Source organism: Pelodiscus sinensis, chromosome 10 (genome assembly GCF_049634645.1).
Source record: "Pelodiscus sinensis isolate JC-2024 chromosome 10, ASM4963464v1, whole genome shotgun sequence".
NCBI classification, from domain to species: Eukaryota; Metazoa; Chordata; order Testudines; family Trionychidae; genus Pelodiscus; species Pelodiscus sinensis.
In genome coordinates, this window is record NC_134720.1 from 30017464 (window position 1) to 30035612 (window position 18149).

An 18149-nucleotide genomic window follows, 5' to 3' on the forward strand; every position below is an offset into this window, starting at 1 on the left:
CTCCAGCTCCATGTTGAGAGTGCTGTGGCATCTGCAAGGGCAACCAGAGCACACGATGTGGTGTTTACTGTCCCCAAAGGCAAAGGTGAAAAGTAGGCAAAGGTGGTAGGCAAAAAGGGAAAAGTCTGAGTCACGGCCGTAGAGGGGAGTCCCTTTAAGCATAAGCCTCAGTCTCAGGAAGTAGCTCCAGGAAGTGATTGCTGTCCTGATGCCCTTCCCAGAGTGCTTCTGGAGGGGCCTTAAATGTGTTCCAGGCTCCAATGAGTGTGGATGTACTATTTTGATATAGATCTGCGCTATTTCAATGGGGATTTGTAGTGTGGATTCATTATTTCAAAATAGTTTTTTCAGGAGTTATTGTTCCAAAATAACTTTTTTTGAAATAACACTGTAAAGTGCAGACATGCCCTAAGAGATTAATTTATTGGCTCACAACAGTATCAGAGTCTAGTTTAAGGTTTACTAGATTTTCCAAAAACCCAGTAATCTGTTCTAACAGTTTCTGAGATCTCACCAAGATAGAAGTATGCTTATGCCCTACTGTAAGAAAGAGAAAGCAAATAGAGAAAAATATGACACAGAGCAGAAATAAAGAAGGGGCACAATAAGAGAAATACATACTCCTTAATTATTCTGTAGTCTTTCTAAAATCCTGGTTCCCTCAGATTATGCTTTCTCAAATTAATTGTCTTCGATCATCTGCTGGTAATGAATCAGTAGTATCTATCTGGGGCCAGAGGAGTTTATATACATATATAACAAGTAACTTGAAACAGAATAGTGTTTGTGAATAATCCCCATGGTTATTGCTCAGAGAGAGAAAGAGTTGATCCATTTATCATCCCACAAAAGCTTAGTACATGATCCGTGCTTCTCATTCCCTCCACCTGAGTCACTCTTCATTTGTGTTGACTGGGATGGAGCAGGTATATGCACCACAAAATCCAACATTTATATAACTAAGTACGGGTATGTCTACACTGCCACCCTAGTTTGAACTAGGGTGGTAATGTAGGCATTCGAAGTTGCAAATGAAGCCCAGGATTTAAATATCCCAGGCTTCATTTGCATCTTGCCGGGCACCGCCATTTTTAAATCCCCATTAGTGCAGACTCCGTGCCCGCGGCCACACGCGGCACTGAGTAGGTTGTTCGAATTAGGCTCTCTAATTCGAAGTACCGTTACTCCTCGTGGAATGAGGTTTACAGATTTTGGAATAAGACATTATTGAAATTATTTCGAAATAATGGAATGGCTGTGTAGACTGGCGTCATTTCGAAATAACGCTTGTTATCTCGAAATAACCATGCAGTGTAGATGCACCCTCAGAGATGAGATAAATAGAATCAACCCCCTTTACATCTTGAATGCTGTTAGACAAATGATGGAGGTATCTATCACAGAAACAACTTCTTTCTATCTAATCTATCTATCTATCTATCTATCTATCTATCTATCTATCTATCTATCTATCTATCTATCTATCTATCTCTCCCTCCTTCCCTCCCTTCCTCCTTCCCTCTTCCTTTTCTTCTTCTTTGGGGAAAGTACTAATATTTATGGGTCACTGAAGCGGTTCAGTAAGACTTCTGGTTACCTCCACTGTCCTTGAGTGATGCACTCCGGGTATCTTTAATGAACTGGAAGTTCCAATATATCTCAAAGGGGAAGCAAAACTTTTTGAAAGGTTAAAACTTTTGTCCCTCATCTCATAAGGGTGGCACTGAGCACATAACTCTAAGATGGACTCAGCTTTCTTTTTATCTTTGTATATCCTCTTTAATGGTATGATTTTTCTGCTTCCCTAGTTTTCCTCCACAAAATTTAAGTTTCCTTTGAACTTGAAATATGTTTACACATAAAACAAAACAATTTGGAGCACATATTAGCTAACCTTTGATTAACAGAAAATATAAAAGACTGATTTAAATGGAGTGAAACAAAGGGTTTGTCTCCAAGTGGAGTTATTCCTGATTCTTGGTTAACTTCTTCTGTGGATATTCCTATTTTGGAATTAGATTAATCCACTTTGAAAATTGATTTAAAATCATTCAGAATAAGGCACTGTTATTCTGGAATAAGAGCATGCATCTATGGATTTAGTCAGGAATAGCTGTTCTGCTTTAAATCCACACCTCCCTTAACCCAAAATAACTTCCTTGGGTAGGCAAGCCCAAACGGTCACCACCCGTGCTTTATTTTTAAGATTTTGAAACAGGAAATCTATTGGTAGATAGGATACAGTCACAGAAAATGGGTGATTTTTAATGAATAGGTCAGAGGTGACATTGTAGCCACGAGGTCTTCTTTAGGCTAATGAGGCAGAAATGAACAAAGTTAGTTGAAATGAAATGACTTTGTTCTGTTTGTTTTTTATTGTTGTTGTCAATGTTCTTTTTTTTACAATGTCCAGAGGAAATCTTGTGCCTCAAATGGTAGCCTTAAACTTCTTTAATGTTCTTAGAACTTTCCTTCAATTGTAAATTGCTCTCTGTCCCCACTCTGATTTTTAGGGCCAAATTCTGCTTTGTTACAGAAGCTTGGTGCAAATCTGGTGAAGCTCCATTGATTTCAGTGGAAACACTCAAATGTACACAACCTTAATAGGAACCAGAATTTGGTCTCATGAGCCAAATCCTTCCAGCTCTTACTTATGTGACTAGTCCTTATTCATGCCTGCAGGCCAATGAAATTAAGTGGTAAAGACTATATTGATGGGTAAGGTTTGCAGAATTGGGTCCTGTTTTTATAAGTGCCCGGTAGATGCAGTGTTAATTTTTTCATGGTGGCTTACTTTAAAAATTCCTTTCTTCTATTGAAGGAAACATAAGAAAATGAACAGTGGGGGGAAAAGAGATACTTAATAGAGGCTAATTGTTTAAAAAGAAATAAAATTTAGGGGGGTTTTCTTCAGTATTTTCTTTCTTAGAAACAGAGCCGTTAACTGAGGAAATAAATCATGCTTACTCTGAGATGCACTGTTGGACTCACCAGATAAGCATTTTATTTTCTGTTGGAAGCAATGCATTTATAATAACCTGTAGCATAATCAGCTTTTATAATATCCCCAGCCAGCTTTCGAGCAGCATGTACTTTGCAGGAAACACTGTTTCCCTCTTGGGATGCAGTAATGGGGTATGTGCATTTGTCTGACAGCACAGAGGTGAAACTTGTGTTGTGTGTTGTCACCAAGATAAGGCCAAAGCATACTGCAAAGATCCACATGGGAATTAAAGCTTCAGGTTTCCAGAAATAATGAAGGGTTCTGTTAGCCAGCAGTTTTGCAAGATGTTGTACAGCAGGCTATGCCACGGAGGAAAGTAAAGCTCATCTAATGCTATCAGACTTACTGCTGTTGGCATCACTTCTTCCTCATGTTACAGCGTCTCCCTACTCGAGGAACACCAGTGTGATGATTATTGCCCATTTTCTAGTGTTGTGTGCTCTGGAGCAAGTGCTGCTGAGCTAACTGAGCTCTGTGGGGATGAGTTGAGCTTCCCCAAGAAATCAGAGAACATCAGATCAGGTGCTAGAAACTGGGGTAGCGGAACCATCTTTAATAAGTTCCCAAACTCAGTTTGATGGACAGGGTAGATGGGAATGATTATTTGCTGGAAAGAGAAAATAGATATTCAACATCTGAGTCTAACTTTAAGTAACTTCAGGCTTCCCATATTCAGGGGCAACAAGGGGAAGCAGGTATCGGAGGTATAGTAAGTAGATAAGAAGAGTGCACGGCTCCCAAAAATTGTTTCATCATGCAGTGAAAACTGTGTGACTGGAATTACAGGGCTCAGTTATCACTCTGCTGTGGTTCTCTTTGCAGATGCGGAGCCAATGAAGATAAACAACATAGACAAGGTGGAGTAGAGGAATATAGAAAAATCTATACGATTGTACATATGCTTGCAATTAAAAACAGAAAGAGAAATTCTTCCCATCTTCCCCCTGGAGCTAATATGACTTGGCTAGTTTCATGTACTCATGATGGCAAAGTGGGTCCTGAGAAACCTTTTGGAATTTTTGCTTAGCTATACAAGGACTAATTTTAGGCCAAGAATTATAGTGTTAATGGCGATTAGATTTTATTGGAAAGCTAGCTGTGGAACTCGGGTATGAGAGCAAGCATATATTATCATTTCTGCACTGCAGTGCTGTGAATTTATACTAGAGCATTTAGCCATTTCTAATATAAACAACAAACATTCAAAGAGAGACTGTGCCCATCAGGATAGTGTAGATGAAACATTTTCAACATTCAAGCTAATCTCCATATGTCTAAACATTGGAGTGTTTTCTTCCTTGGTACTTCTTTCCTTAGTGGGGTATGATTTATAGCATAGATTCATGGTTATCTATATTCAGAAGAGAATCTCTAGTTCATAAAATATATAAATAAGTCTGTTGTTCTCTTACCTGAATTTGAGGCGTGCATATCTCAACAGTAAATCACACTGAGACTGTAGTGGGATAAAGAATCGTTAGAAGGACACTCAAGGTATTTTTCATAGATTTTTAAAGCAATTAACTCAGTTATTATAATAACCATTTGAAGATCTGACATTGAAAATTGTTTCCATTCTGATTCCCCCCCCCCCCCCCCGTATAACAGATGCATCTGGTTGCCCAAAAATGATTAAAACTGATTTTCTTTTTTAACTTTATTATTGTTTGGGATCAGAGTGCTACTGTGGCCAGGCCTACACTAGACATGGAAGGTCTGCTTAAGGTTCATAATTCCAGCTATGTAAAATATGTAGCTGGATTTGGATTACCTAAAATGAGCTTTAGTGCGCTCTTCACATAGGGAGGCCAAAGGGAGCAAATGTTCCCCTCTGCTTTCCTTATTCCTTAACTAGACCTGCTAAATTGAATGTCAGAAGATTGATCCTCTGGCACAACAAGTGAAGACGTAACCTGAGATAAGCACTGAACAAACATAGGAAGAAACTGTCCCTTTCCTGAAGTGTAAAGGCAAATAAGGCAAAGGAGCAAGTAAGTATTACTATCCCTGTTTTATCTGGGGTGCAGAGACTTGCCTACGGTCACACAGGAAATCTGAGGTAGAGGTGAGTATTCAATCCAGATCTTCTGAGTTTCAATTCAGCTACACTATTTAACTCAGAATTAGAAATGACTGGAAATGTTCAGTGTATTCGGTGGAAATTTTTGAAATAAATGAAATTTTTTTGAGGAAATATTTTGATTTTTTCATAGGATTGGAAAACGTCAAAATATTTGTATGGAAAACAATTATTTCCAAAATGAAATTCAGAACAGAAAAGTGTCTGCCTTCTCTGCTGAATATCATTCATCCTCTGTCACTTTCTGATCAAGAAGTACATTGCTTGTTCTTCCCATAAAGGAGCCTATAAATTTACTTTTAACTTGAATTTTCAAGAAGATACAAGAAAAATATAAATATATAGAGAGAGAAGAGGTGACTTAACAAGTATTTGGGTTTTCAAACTTGTAGTATAGAAATGGATAATTTAAAATGATTCCAAGTAACTTTACTTTAAAAATTACTAAAATATTTAGTTTAGAGAAACACGGAATGGGAGGCCAACTCTTACTAACTACTTCTCGAAAGGTATGTCTACACTGTGTTATTTCGAAATAGTTATTTTGAAATAGCTTATTTTGAAACAAAGCGTCTACATACAAAATGCATTTCGAAATAGCTTTTTGCTATTTCAAAATAGCACGTCCACACTGAGTGGACTCTGAATCACATTTAAGGCTGGCCTGAACCAGTCCCAGGAGGGTACCAGCTCAGGGCTTACTGTGTGAGCCTGCTGCCTGAGGCTCCTTGAGGTCTGTGCTTAAAGGGACCCCCCTAGTCAGCCAGTTCTCAGGTTTCCCTGCTTGCTTGTCTACCTCGATGAGGGACAGCAAAGCATTTTGTCTCTGCATGCTCTGATTGCCCACACTTGGGACACCACAGCACTCTGCAGCATAGAGCCGGAACTGCCTCATGGCACTCTGGCGTTTCTCATAAACACGTTGCTGTGAGCCTGGCTGCACTTTCTGCAGGCTGCCATCCGGGGGCTGTCAGTATCCAGGAGGCCCTGAAGGAAGCTTCCACCCTGAGGACCACTAAGAGTCTCCCTGGTCTGCCCCACTGGGGGCTTGTGCCTCACTCTTCCCTCACATCCTTCCATTTACCCCTCCCTAACCCCCCTTCCTGATGTCACATAAAATACACGTATTTTCATGAACACGAACTCTCTTTATTTAACAAAACTGGGGGGAGGGAATGAGACTCTGGTGAGACTGGGGAAAGGAGGCGGGAGAGAGAAGAGAGGATGGGAGAGGGGAGGGGGAAACCTGGGAGGAGGGAGCTGGAAGAGGGAAGCAAGAGGAAGAAGTGGGAGGGGAAGCTCAGGGTTGGGGTCTCGTCAGACCAGCTTGATTGTCATGCAAACCTGCTCCTGGGTTCGCATGTGGCCTTTGGTGGCCAGGCTGGTAGCTAACCTGCCATAGACGGCCACGTTCCTCCATCTAGTGAGGAGATAATGGACATTGGGGGCATCCCCCCAAACCTGTATAAGGTCCATGATCTCCACCCTGGACCAGGAAGGTGTCTGCCTTCTCCAGGCCCTGGCAGGCTCCTGGGAGCTGGCAGACTGCTCCTGGGGAGCGGTGGAGGGCTGGCTGCCAGTGGCTTGCTGGCTCATGTTTTGGGGCCACTGGGTCGGGGCAGTGACTGCTGGCTTTGGGCTGGCAGGCTCCAGGGATGGGGGGAGGGAGACAAGTGTTCTTGGTTGAGGCTGGAGTGGCCACCAGGGCACCCTGGGATGGCTGGAGGCCCCTTATTTCAAAATAAGTGTCCACACAGCACTTATTTCGAAATAGCTATTTCAAATTTGGCATTATTCCTCGTAGAATGAGGTTTACCAAATTCGAAATAAGTGCTCCACTATTTCAAATGTATTTTGAAATAGCAGTTTGGCTGTGTAGACACTAGTAAAGTTATTTCAAAATAAGCGCTGCTATTTCGAAATAGCTTTGCTGTGTAGACATACCCTTATTGCCAATTCAGGGACGTGACTCTCGCTCTTGTAGTCACAGATTAATTTATATACTGTAGGGACTCCATGATTAAAGCCATGCAAAATAATCACCATTATTAACTATGGGTATTTTATTTAAAAAAAGGAAAAGACAACGTTAAGCAAAACAACACAAATGATAGTCTCTTCATTACAATTACATGTTTCTCAGTGAAATGTTTTAACAGAGATTACTACTTGAGTGAACTCGCTTTGGAGGACATTCTTCATGTGTTAAATTCAGACCATAGTATATGCTATCCCCACATTTTTAAATTCAATTTTAAAATCTTATTAGATAACTAATCTGTGTATAGTTGGTCAAAATTGTGCAAGAGCAGGTGAACATTGTTTCTTATTGCTAATAACCAGATAGTTTATAGACAATCCTAACTAAATTTTAAGAACTAAGAGACAATATTTAAATTAATTATTTAGAAAATGCAGTTTAAGGAACTATCATAAAAACTGCCTATTAACAAATATTAAGAATCTTAAATCCTGTTAAATCCCATTATTTCTCTATTTACCAATATTTAGTTCCGGTCTCCCTTCCAGAAATAATTAGGTCTCACTATTTGGTAATTAACAAAAGGAACTGTGTGGTATTTTAAATTACAATAGCATTTTTATATGCCCATAAAATCATTACAAGAGTTTTAGAATCTAACCCTTGGTAAGTAATTTAGTTAATTTAATCTCACTAATTCGTGTAAAGTCTTGGGAAGTTTCCTTGGTTTTGTGTATGGGAGGAGTTGTGGAACACTTGTTGTCTGAGCAGGAGAGCAGTGTATGAATATGTGTGAGAGATTTTCTCATTTCAGAGTTTTATATCCTTCTCCTACCTAATTTCATGAAATTTTGGGAGACTACACTTCTTGCAGACTTGTTAAGAATCAAAGTTGATTGCTGTCAACCTTTCACTAACTCCATGTCATGTTCTTGGGAGCTAATGTATTATGTGCAGTGGAATTGGAATTCTTTCTTTCTTGCTACAGGTTGAACCTCTCTAGTCTGGCAACATCCATGGTCCAGCATGATTTTAGTTAGCTGGATGTCCTCTTATCATGGGTGTGGTCATATTTCCAATGGCTCCGTAGAGTTTGTTTACAGTCACCAGTCCTGGCCCTCGGTGTTCTGTGCATTATTTACCTGTAATTTAGCCTTAAATGACTTTAAGAGCCTACTAAGCAGTGGAAGTATGTGTAATGCTACTAGACATTATTGGCCTCCCATGGTTCCACAAGTTCTCTAGTTTAGCCCCAGTCAGTTCCTGAGGGTGCCAGACTAGAGAGGTTCAACCTGTAGTTCTATTTCCTTTGGGTTTTTTGAAGGAGAGTTTCACGTTTTAAGTCCATTTCTGAGATTTCTTTAGTTTCATTGGAGTTTAACAAAAATTGAAGTTGGGCTTTCAAAAAATTCAAATGCTCCTTTTCTTTTTATAATGGTTTTTGAGTTGTCAAAATAGTGGTTTAAAGTTGAATAATTCTTGGAAAATCGTTAACTTAAATAATTATCAAAGAAATTGTGATTTTTTGCTACGTTTTTTGAAAGTTGATTCTTGTCTTCCTCAGCTAGCCGAAGGAGTTGTTTGCAGGCCCACCAATGGGGATTGGGGGTGTTAAAGATGGCAGTTTTCCCAGGGCCCAGCAATTCAAAAGGCAGTGGTGGTGGCTGGAACACCAGGCCCTTTAAATTGCTGCTGGAACATCATATGACACAATTTGGATGGGTCTCAGGGGTGCCTGGGGTGGGAGGCCATAGCATGGCATACTTAGGGTGGCACTGAGGGCTGGCTGCCCCCAACCCCATCCCTTCCACCCAAAGCCCTGTTCCTTTTGAGAGTGCAGAGCCAGACCCCACTGATTTTGTCTAAGGGCCCCCGATCCAAAAAAGGTTCCACACCCCTAGTCTAGATCATCTCTGTCTAACCTGCTCTTAAATATCTCCAATGATGTAGATTCCACAACCTCCTTAGGCAATTTATTCCAGTGTTTAACCACCTTTCTGCAGTACTCCTTCCTAGACAATCACTTCCCATTCTGTATGTGTGAAACTGATTGTTCCTTCCTAAGTGGAGTGTTTTGCATTTGTCCTTATTAAAGTTAACCCTATTTACCTTAGACCACTTCTCTAGTCCAGGTCATTTTGAATTTTGACCCTATCCTCCAAAGCACTTGCAATCCCTTCCAGCTTGGTATCATCTGCAACTTAATAATCGTACTCTCTATGCCATTATTTAAATCATTGCAGATATTGAACAGAACCGGTCCCAAAACAGACCCCTGCAGAACCCCACTTGTTATACCCTTCCAGCATGATTCTGAATTGTTAATAGTTACTCTTTGAGAATGATTATCGAGCCAGTTATGCAGCCACCTTCTAGTAGCCCCTTCTAGGTTGTATTTCCCTAGTTTATTGATCAGGAGGTATTCAAGACCGTGTCAAATGCCTTACTAAAGTTTAGGTATACCATGCCAGCCCCTTCCCCTTTATCTACAAGTTGCTGATATCACAGAAACTGCTGTCAAATGCAAAGCATTGCATTGTGGTGGGTGCTAGCGCAGGGCACGCTAGAATACTTACCTGCAGTGTACCACATTTTCCATCAACATAGTCACTCCTGGTGAGGATGTGTGAAACTGATGCAAGCTGTCAAGCATGTGCCTGCCCACATAACAAACAAAACTGGGCAGCTGTATGTTAGTGTAACATACATTGACTAAACTTTAGTGGTTAAGGACTTCAGCCACAGCAGGCTTTGCTCTTAAACATACTTTTCCTCTTTGTTTCTGCAGTCTGGAAAGATAAATTAGAGTCCGGTCAAAGCAGATATGATCCTTTCTGATGTATAAATATGCTCCTTTCCTTCGTTTTTGCAGCCTAGAAAAATAGATAAGCATGCAGCTGTTCTTCTTTGTTGTGTCTTTTACTTACCCTCACTGGCTCTGTATAAAATATTTCAGGGTTACTTTTCTTGTAATCTCTGTAACATGCTGATTTGGAAAGTTTGTAATGTAGAAAAGTGTTGATTTAATTAGAAATTCTGTAAACAGTAATTAGAGCTGGGTATAATAATATTCATCACCTGCTTATTTATATTCATTGTATGGGAATGAATACACAAAAATAAGGTTTTAGGGAAAGTAGTGATAGACGTGTGAATTACCATACTACTGTAAAATAGATAAATGGGTATAATTGTTGCCAAATTGTTGCCACTCAGAATGATGTGATGGGGATCGGAGGCTAACTTGTGTGGGCAATAAAGCAGTTCTGTTTACCCCATCCGCTCCTGGGTTACCTATTTCTTCTCTAACAATATATGTTGTGTTTTGTATAAGTAGGTTCTCTATACAATTTATCTTCTAACTACAGTATAACTAACTCTGAGCTCTGTCAAATTCCTTGTTTAAATGTATAGTGCTCATCGTAAGTAATTATGTTATCACGTTTGATACATACTACATGTGCAGGCAACAAGAAGTCCTGTGGCACCTTAAAGACTAAATATTTCTTTGGGCATAAACTTACATGAGTAAAATCCACTTTATCAGCTTACGTCCAAGTAAATCTGTTCATCTTTAAGGTGCTAAAGGGCTCCTCATTGTTTTTGCAGATACAGACTAACTTGGCTACCCTTCTGAGACTTGTCTACATTTACATATGTAAATTTTATATGTGGTAAATATGCAATTCCTGAATAGCTGCAAAAAGAATAATTGTGCTGTAATTCAAACTGACATGGTAACTAGGTAACAAAGAACAAAAGATAATTTTATATTTCCTTTTTTCACTCTTCAACACTCTGCTTTCCATATCGTGTTTATCATGTTGTATAGTCTCAGATATTTAGAACAGAAGCAAAGACTGTCAAAGTGTATACTTATTACTTAATCATAGTATGCAGTGTGTGACTTCAATTCTTTTTAGAGGCATAGTAATTTTACCTATATTGTCTAATTTAAACAGTAAAAGTTGTACTTCATGAAGCAATCTTCTAAATGCTGGTACCACAAATGCTGTGGTTTAATAAGTAGCCAATTAAATCTAAACATTGACAGTTCCCATTGAAACATATACTCATTAGAGCAGCGGTGGGCAATAATTTTTGATGGGGGGGGCCACTCCAAGATTTTGGAAAGTGGTCGAAGGCCACACTCTTCCGTGATATTAATGGAGGTGGTATGGGATCTGGGAAGGAGGTTGGGTGCAGAAGGGAGCATAGGCTGGTGATTGGGGTGCAGCAGGGAGAATGGAGTCTGGGAGGGAGTTTGGGTAAATGAGGTGGTTGTGACAGAGGGCAGGAGACTGGAATTCAGGGGTTTGGGATGTGACCTAGGGTAGGAGGGGATTATGATCTGGGGCCAGAAAGTGGGGTTCCAGATCTGGGAGGGAGTATGGGTGTAAGAGGGGGGGCAGAGGGTTTGGATATGTTGATGGGGGGGACAGAGGGTTGGAGAAGAGAGGGGCTGGAATTCCAGAGGCAGGCTCTGGCCAGGAGACTTACCAGCCAGCAACCAAACCAAGCTGCCTGCCTTCAGAGCTAAAGGCTTACAGAGCTTAAAATGTTTCCCAGCCAGGCAGCCTGCTTGCCCATCCACGTGAATAACTGAGTGAATAAATGAGCCAAGATGAGGGGGGTGAGATTCTCCATGGCTGCCTTTTATTCAAACAGGCAGCTCCTATTGAACCAGATAATGGGATTGTATCCGGTGTAGGGGCAGCTCCTGAAGCTTTCTCCCCTCCCCTCCAGTTTTGAAACAGGAACGGGGCTGGATAACTGCATTTCTGAGTGGTGTGCGTGGCTGTGGGACAAGCAGGGGAGTCACCCTGGGGCTCCCCACTGCCTCTGTGGGCCAGATCCAGTGGCTTGGTGGGCCAGATGCGGCCTGCGGGCTGTATTTTGCCCAGGCTTGAATTAGAGAGACAGTTCTCATTAAGAAGAAATTACTAAAAGAATGTTTGGGGGATGGGGGAGGAATCAGTCAAAATGGTTTTGAGGCAATTAAAATGTTTATATTTAGACTTCTTATGATACAGTATCTTATTGATGTATGTATTATAATACAAAGTTAAATAAAAATTGAAACAAAAAGTCATGTCACAACAAAAAACAAAAAGTTTTGTTCCAGAAATGTCAGATGTTGCTACACTGCCACAACCCCCTTCTCTTTTTTTAATGAAATTCTGGTGAAATCGAAGCCAATTTCAGGAGGTATTTTAATTTTGCTGGAACTGTGTATTCCCATAAAATATGGTTGCATCAAAGTTCTCTGTCCAGATCTATGATCTGGAGCAGGAGAGTGGGATGCCAGATCTGGGAGGGAGTATGGGTGCAAGAGGGGGGCAGAGGGTTTGGATATGTTGATTGGGGGATAGAGGGTTGGGGAATTTGTCTTGAATCTTCATCTTGAATCTTCCCTCATTGCCTTTAGCACCCCCTGCTCAAAATCCCCCTGCTCAAGTTGAAGTGTAGCTCTGTGTGTGTGTGTGTGTGTGTGTGTGTGTGTGTGTGTGTGTGTGTACACTACTACTCTTCTAAATTTTGGTGTCATCTACAAATTCAGTCACAGCTGAGTTTACCATTTTACCCCAAATAAACTTGTGGCAAAGAAAGATAGAAAACAGCCAAAAGGGGTGCAGGAGGAGTTTTATTTAGCTGTTCATGATGTATGTAGTAATCCTGTCAGATTTCTGAACTATTCTGCAATTAGCAGAAACATCCCTGCCGGAAAATGGTTCCATACATAAGAAGCAGCAGAGATGGAAATGCAAACATGAGACTGGGAGGCAGATACAAAATGGTTGATTGGGCAGGAAGCCTGAATGAAGCAAACAGAGTGCTGGAGCTGAGTCTCAGCACATGTAAATTATTATTGAACTTTTTACCAGCTGAGAATATGTCCCTGTGAGTATGTAGACAGGAAGAAAAGAGAACAGAGGTAGAAACAAGAATAGGATTGTGCAGACTCAGAAACTTGAACTTGATGCATCATTAGGGGTGGTTTAAGAACAAGGAAGGCCTCCTGGAGGTTTATGGAAAAGAAGCTTGCTAGAAGATAGGGAGATGAAACCTATCAATCCTTGACAAGTTTTCATTTGAGCTAAGTAGGGGGATCATATCAGTTTCAGGCTATTTTCAAACTGATTTAGCCATCAGCTGTGTGCTCTTTTTAAGACATTTCATCTCCCGCCACCCCAGACAGAAGGATACCCTACCTTTCTGTTACACACCTCTTTAAGAAATGAAAACACAGACTTTCTGTGATTCATTTGCCAAATAAGTTTAAACAAGCACATCTTATTACAGAGCTTAGCCATTAAACAAATCATCATCACGAGAATGTCTAAGGAAAACTATTATAATTATACAGTGTACTGTATAGTTTAAAAAATCCTTAACAGTAACAAATGATTTTATTTTTTCTAGGGACATGGGTCACATTTGGAGGTCAAATTTCAGATGACGTAAGTAATGTTTGGTTAAAGTAAAACTCATAAATTGAACAAATGTTTTGTACAAGCAAGCCGGAGACAGCAGACTCTGCGGAGTCTATTTCTGTAACAGGAAATGACAAAGAATTATCATACTTAGGAACAGAAAGTCTGCACTTCTTCTGCATTTCACAAAGTCTTAGTAATTATGACATTTCCAAAGGTTAACTTTAATTAAAAAAACACCTTTCCATTAAAAAAAATATTTCAAACAGCTATGAAAAGAAGAATCAGCATTTACCACTGAGTAAGTAAGGAGAATCTGATTGTTCCCACAGTAGAAGTATGAACCTTTTTTCATAATGTAAGTAATCCAGTACAACCATAAATATAGGCACAATGTCAGCTTATAATGAGGTGCCAGATAGATTTTGACATGAAAAGTATAGATAAAACAACTAAAAATATCCTTGGGCTTTCCACTGTCAACACTGACTCTTGGCTATCACAGATAATCTCTGCTAATAACCTCTTAAAGGCACCGCATAACTAATGTATTTTACTAAGCTTTGCAAACTTCATGGACCTGAGTCATCCATAACAAAAACTTGCAGCAGCCTCACTTGAATTACCAAGACAGAGAAATTGAAATAACCTTTGCAGAAGGAGAGAGGTATTGTGTGTTAAGATGTAGAGAGGTTTTTTTTTAAGAGAGAGAAACCATTTTATCTTCCAAATGGTATGTAAGGCTCAGGCTTTTAGTCATCCCTGATCTTGATCATTTAAAAATTCCTCATGCCTTCTGGGGTTTGTTTTTTCATAGTGAGCCTATCAGCTAAAACTAGGGTTGGGCCTAAATGAAAATCCAAGATCTGAACCTCTGTTTCTCCACTTTCACATTTTGGGATAGTTTGGATCTGGACTTTGCAATGCAGGTCCATCTCTAGCAATGTTCCCTCTAATTTGTTCCATCCATGTGTGGAAAACATTTTGCTATGTGCACTGAGGCATGTATGGATGTGCACCAATAGAAATGTATGATGCTTTCTGTGGGTGCCCAGCTAATCAGCTGAATCTCTCTTGGGTGGCTGCCCAAGCGCTCAGCTTGCAAGGAACATTGGTCTAGTTAAAATCAAATCTAAGTAAAACCATTTGAACGGGTGCTATCAGTTTTATAGAACTCCTACCTTGGCATTCTGTGAGTCAGCCAGTCTGATCTTTGACATTTAAGTCAGGGGACAATGGGCTGAGCTCATCTCTGGGTGATGTGCATTGACTTCTGGAATAAGCCTACTGGATATATCTGGCCTGATCTGTTTTGCACTCTCACTTAGTTAAATGTGGTCATTTAAAAACATTTTAATATAGGGGGAAATATCAGTTTCAAAATACTGATGCAACATTGGTTCAAGTCTATCCCAGGTTGGTACCAGCCCATCATTGTTATTAGATAGCATCTCAATGGCCATTGTGAAGTAGATTGGTGGTCTTGATACTTATTTTTAGATGCCAGGTGTCCATGTCAGTCACCATCATGTTTGATGCTAATTTGCATTCTACCAAGGACTAATTGAACCATGAACTGAACTCCTCTGTCATCGCTAGAGAGTTGTCATATTGGCAGAATCACATGAGGAAGTTCACGTTGCTGTGCTGGATCTGTCCTGTGGATCAGTAGAACACTTGGGTCTCCTAGGCTGTCAACCCAGCATATTTCATAAGTGATTAATTCACCAAAAATCAACAAAAATGGAAACCCTCCCTTCTATAAATTTTAGGAATCAGAGCATTAAATGGAAAACAATGAGGTTTTTAGTATCCTATGGAATTTACTGCGGAATTATATCCCTTGTAATAGAATGTTATAAGAAGATTAAAAAACATAAGAACTGTATTCTTTGTAAATTGCATTCCCATAGATTCACAGACTAGTATCCATAGAAAACTATTACATTTCTATTGGTTTCATTTCTAGTAACTGTAAAAAGATTTTTCATTCTGGAGATATCTAACTGCTTGTGGTGAAGAGGCATTGGAGATCCTGTATTGTTTTCCCTGTTCTTTTTTAGTTGCTTTTGCCACTGCCCTTCTTCCCCTGTTTTTCCTATTCTCTTGCTCACTCTCTTGGCTTTTCATCGAATCCTGACATCAGCTATGCAACATTCTTCCAAGGCTGTCTTGTCTAAGGAGTAAGGATCCAAATGGATGACATCCTTGACTAGAATATGAACCAGAGTCCAAGCAGCTGTTGTCATGCTCAACTTGCCAGCCACAGCATCCACTGCAGTGCCCCAGTGTTCCAAAAACATCCCCAGTGACCACATATCCCCCACCTTTTCCATCCTGTCTCTCCTCCATTTTGCCTCTATATTAAAAAGAGGATAACTGAATGTCCTTCGTGCATCATGACTGAGAGTAAAATTAATTTTCTTTGTTTATCAAAGATTGTTAATAAAAACAAGAGATGCCGATATATTAACTCCCAGAGGAGAGAGACTTTAATAGGGTTTATCTAAATTTGTTTTGCATTATCACTCAATCACAGTTTCAATATAAATGCTTGTTTTACTTCTGTGCTCTTTTTATGTGTTTAAATAGTCAACTTTCATCTTGCCTGAATGGTTTTTGGAGTTTGCAAAGGAGCTAAGTAAAGCCAAGGCTCTTGTACAAAATAACTATTTTCCTATAACTGCTAAATGTTACAGGGAAAGTCTTTAAACGCTTTCACTCGGTAGGCTTTGAGATCACCAGTTGGAGAACAGATTTGATCCTAAAGGCCTATAGATTTATTTATGTGCAGCCCAAGCCAGACCTTGGCGTATATGGTGTATGTGAAAAAATGCAGTATAATGATGCATACAACTCTCATCATCACTTCCCATCAAGCAGTATCAGTGACCCCAAGAGGACCAGAATGTCCTTTCTGCACAGTGTGTGATTTGTGATCTCCATCAATCTAGTGAGCAGAGTGCAAAGGTGGGTCCTAAACCTGGACTCCAACATGCTGACTAGGGCATGAGCTTCTCTTTACATGCAGGAAAAGTTGCCATTGGTTTCAATAGGACTACTCAGGTGCACGATGTTATTTCTGCAGGGTTGAGCCTGTGCTTGCAGCTTGCTACCCCTCAGCTTTTTAATCTGACACTCCATCGTTTTAAAACGTGTTGTAGTCGTGTGTTTGGTATCAGAGTGGAAGCAACATTGTGACAGGTTGGAGTTTTGAATAAGTTAAGAAACAAATACCCAATTCTGAAAAGTCCTACTGTCCTAACATTCTATCTGTGTCCACTTGTGATTGTAATTTTTCAGTGCTTGGGAGTTCATCCTCAGTCTCTGAAGTTTGCTCTTCTGAGAGCACATTTTCTGATCTCTCAGTTTAAGAAAACAAATCAAATTTATACTGTAAATATTCTATACAGTATGTATATGGTATGCTCAGTTGAGGACATATTGAAATAGTAGATGCATCTTACTTTGTCTCATATTCTGACTCGGGTGGACAGGAATATATGATCAATATTCCCAGAGCTGAGTAGTGATTTGGGGGGTGGGAGGTCCAACCTGAGACTCTATAGAAGATGACAGGAGCTCAGCACTTACTGGAAAATCAAGCCTTTTTAAGGTGTCACAACCGGGGCACCAAGAATCAAAGTGCCCAAAATCACTAGACACTTTTGAAAGTCTTGTCTGTGCGTTCCTTGGGGTCCATGCATAAGCATACTGACTTCATAATCACTCTGCCTGTGACATGAAATTAAGTTCCTAAGAGAGGATTGCCAGGTTTTGGAGCAGAAGAAATTTGATTCTTCCTAACACTGGGCAGCTCTACTAACTGGACTACTGAGCCAGCCAATTTTACATTTCACAATCCATTTCAGTCGTAAACCAATTAACTGTATAAGTAACCAGGACTGGCTGTGGTTGTGTGAACTACTTGCATTAAAACAATTGTTTTCCTTTAGAAAATGGGAAGAGTTTGAACTGCTAGCTCCTCTCTATCCCTCTTTTTTGCTGGCCAGAGCTCTGTGCTTGGTTGCAGCTGCTCTCCATTGAAGCATGGGATGTTTTCCAAGGAGTGCAGCAGTGATTTGAAAATGCCGCACTGTATTGAATAGTCAGTTAAAATGATTATCAAAGTAAGGCAGTGTACAATCAATGCACCACTGCAGTGCTGCATGGAACGAGGCTTACAGGATCGATCGGCAAAGGCTTCCCCAGCCGACAGATCCGCGTCTAGTCTGCCGCGCTGTGCCGGATCAGCTGATCGTCGGCACAGTGTGGCAGCCATGTTTATTTTAATGAAGCGGGGATTATTTAAATTCCTGCTTCTTTGCCTATGTCGGGTAGACTAGTTTACATGGCTCCATCGACGGAGCCATGTAGTCTAGACATACCCATACTGGAGTTCCAGATGGAGTGTGACCCATGCGCTTCTGAGGGAGAGCTGTACAAGGAAACCTCTGCAGTGAGGAACACAAGTCTGCAGCAGATCAGCAGCTGAAGGGAAGGATTCTTTCCCCCACTTCCCTACAGAGCATCCAAGCACACACACTGAGTTTTCAGACTGAATGCTGACTGCCAGCCCCTTAGTAATGCTGTTGAAAATCTAGGGAAACTTCACTGCCTTCAGTAGAATTATGCTGGATTTATACCTGC

At 40.3% G+C, this 18149-nt stretch overlaps 1 protein-coding gene across 7 annotated transcripts in view; it reads left to right on the forward strand.

Annotated features, from left to right (window-relative positions):
- KCNAB1 (potassium voltage-gated channel subfamily A regulatory beta subunit 1) overlaps nucleotides 1–18149 on the forward strand; it is a 253158-nt gene that overhangs the window by 153155 nt on the left and 81854 nt on the right. For all 7 annotated transcript variants that reach the window (XM_075937761.1, XM_075937758.1, XM_075937760.1 and 4 more), the window contains one exon: nucleotides 13489–13526. In XM_075937761.1, coding sequence (XP_075793876.1) covers nucleotides 13489–13526 — 38 coding nt within the window. The remainder of the gene's footprint in view (nucleotides 1–13488; nucleotides 13527–18149) is intronic.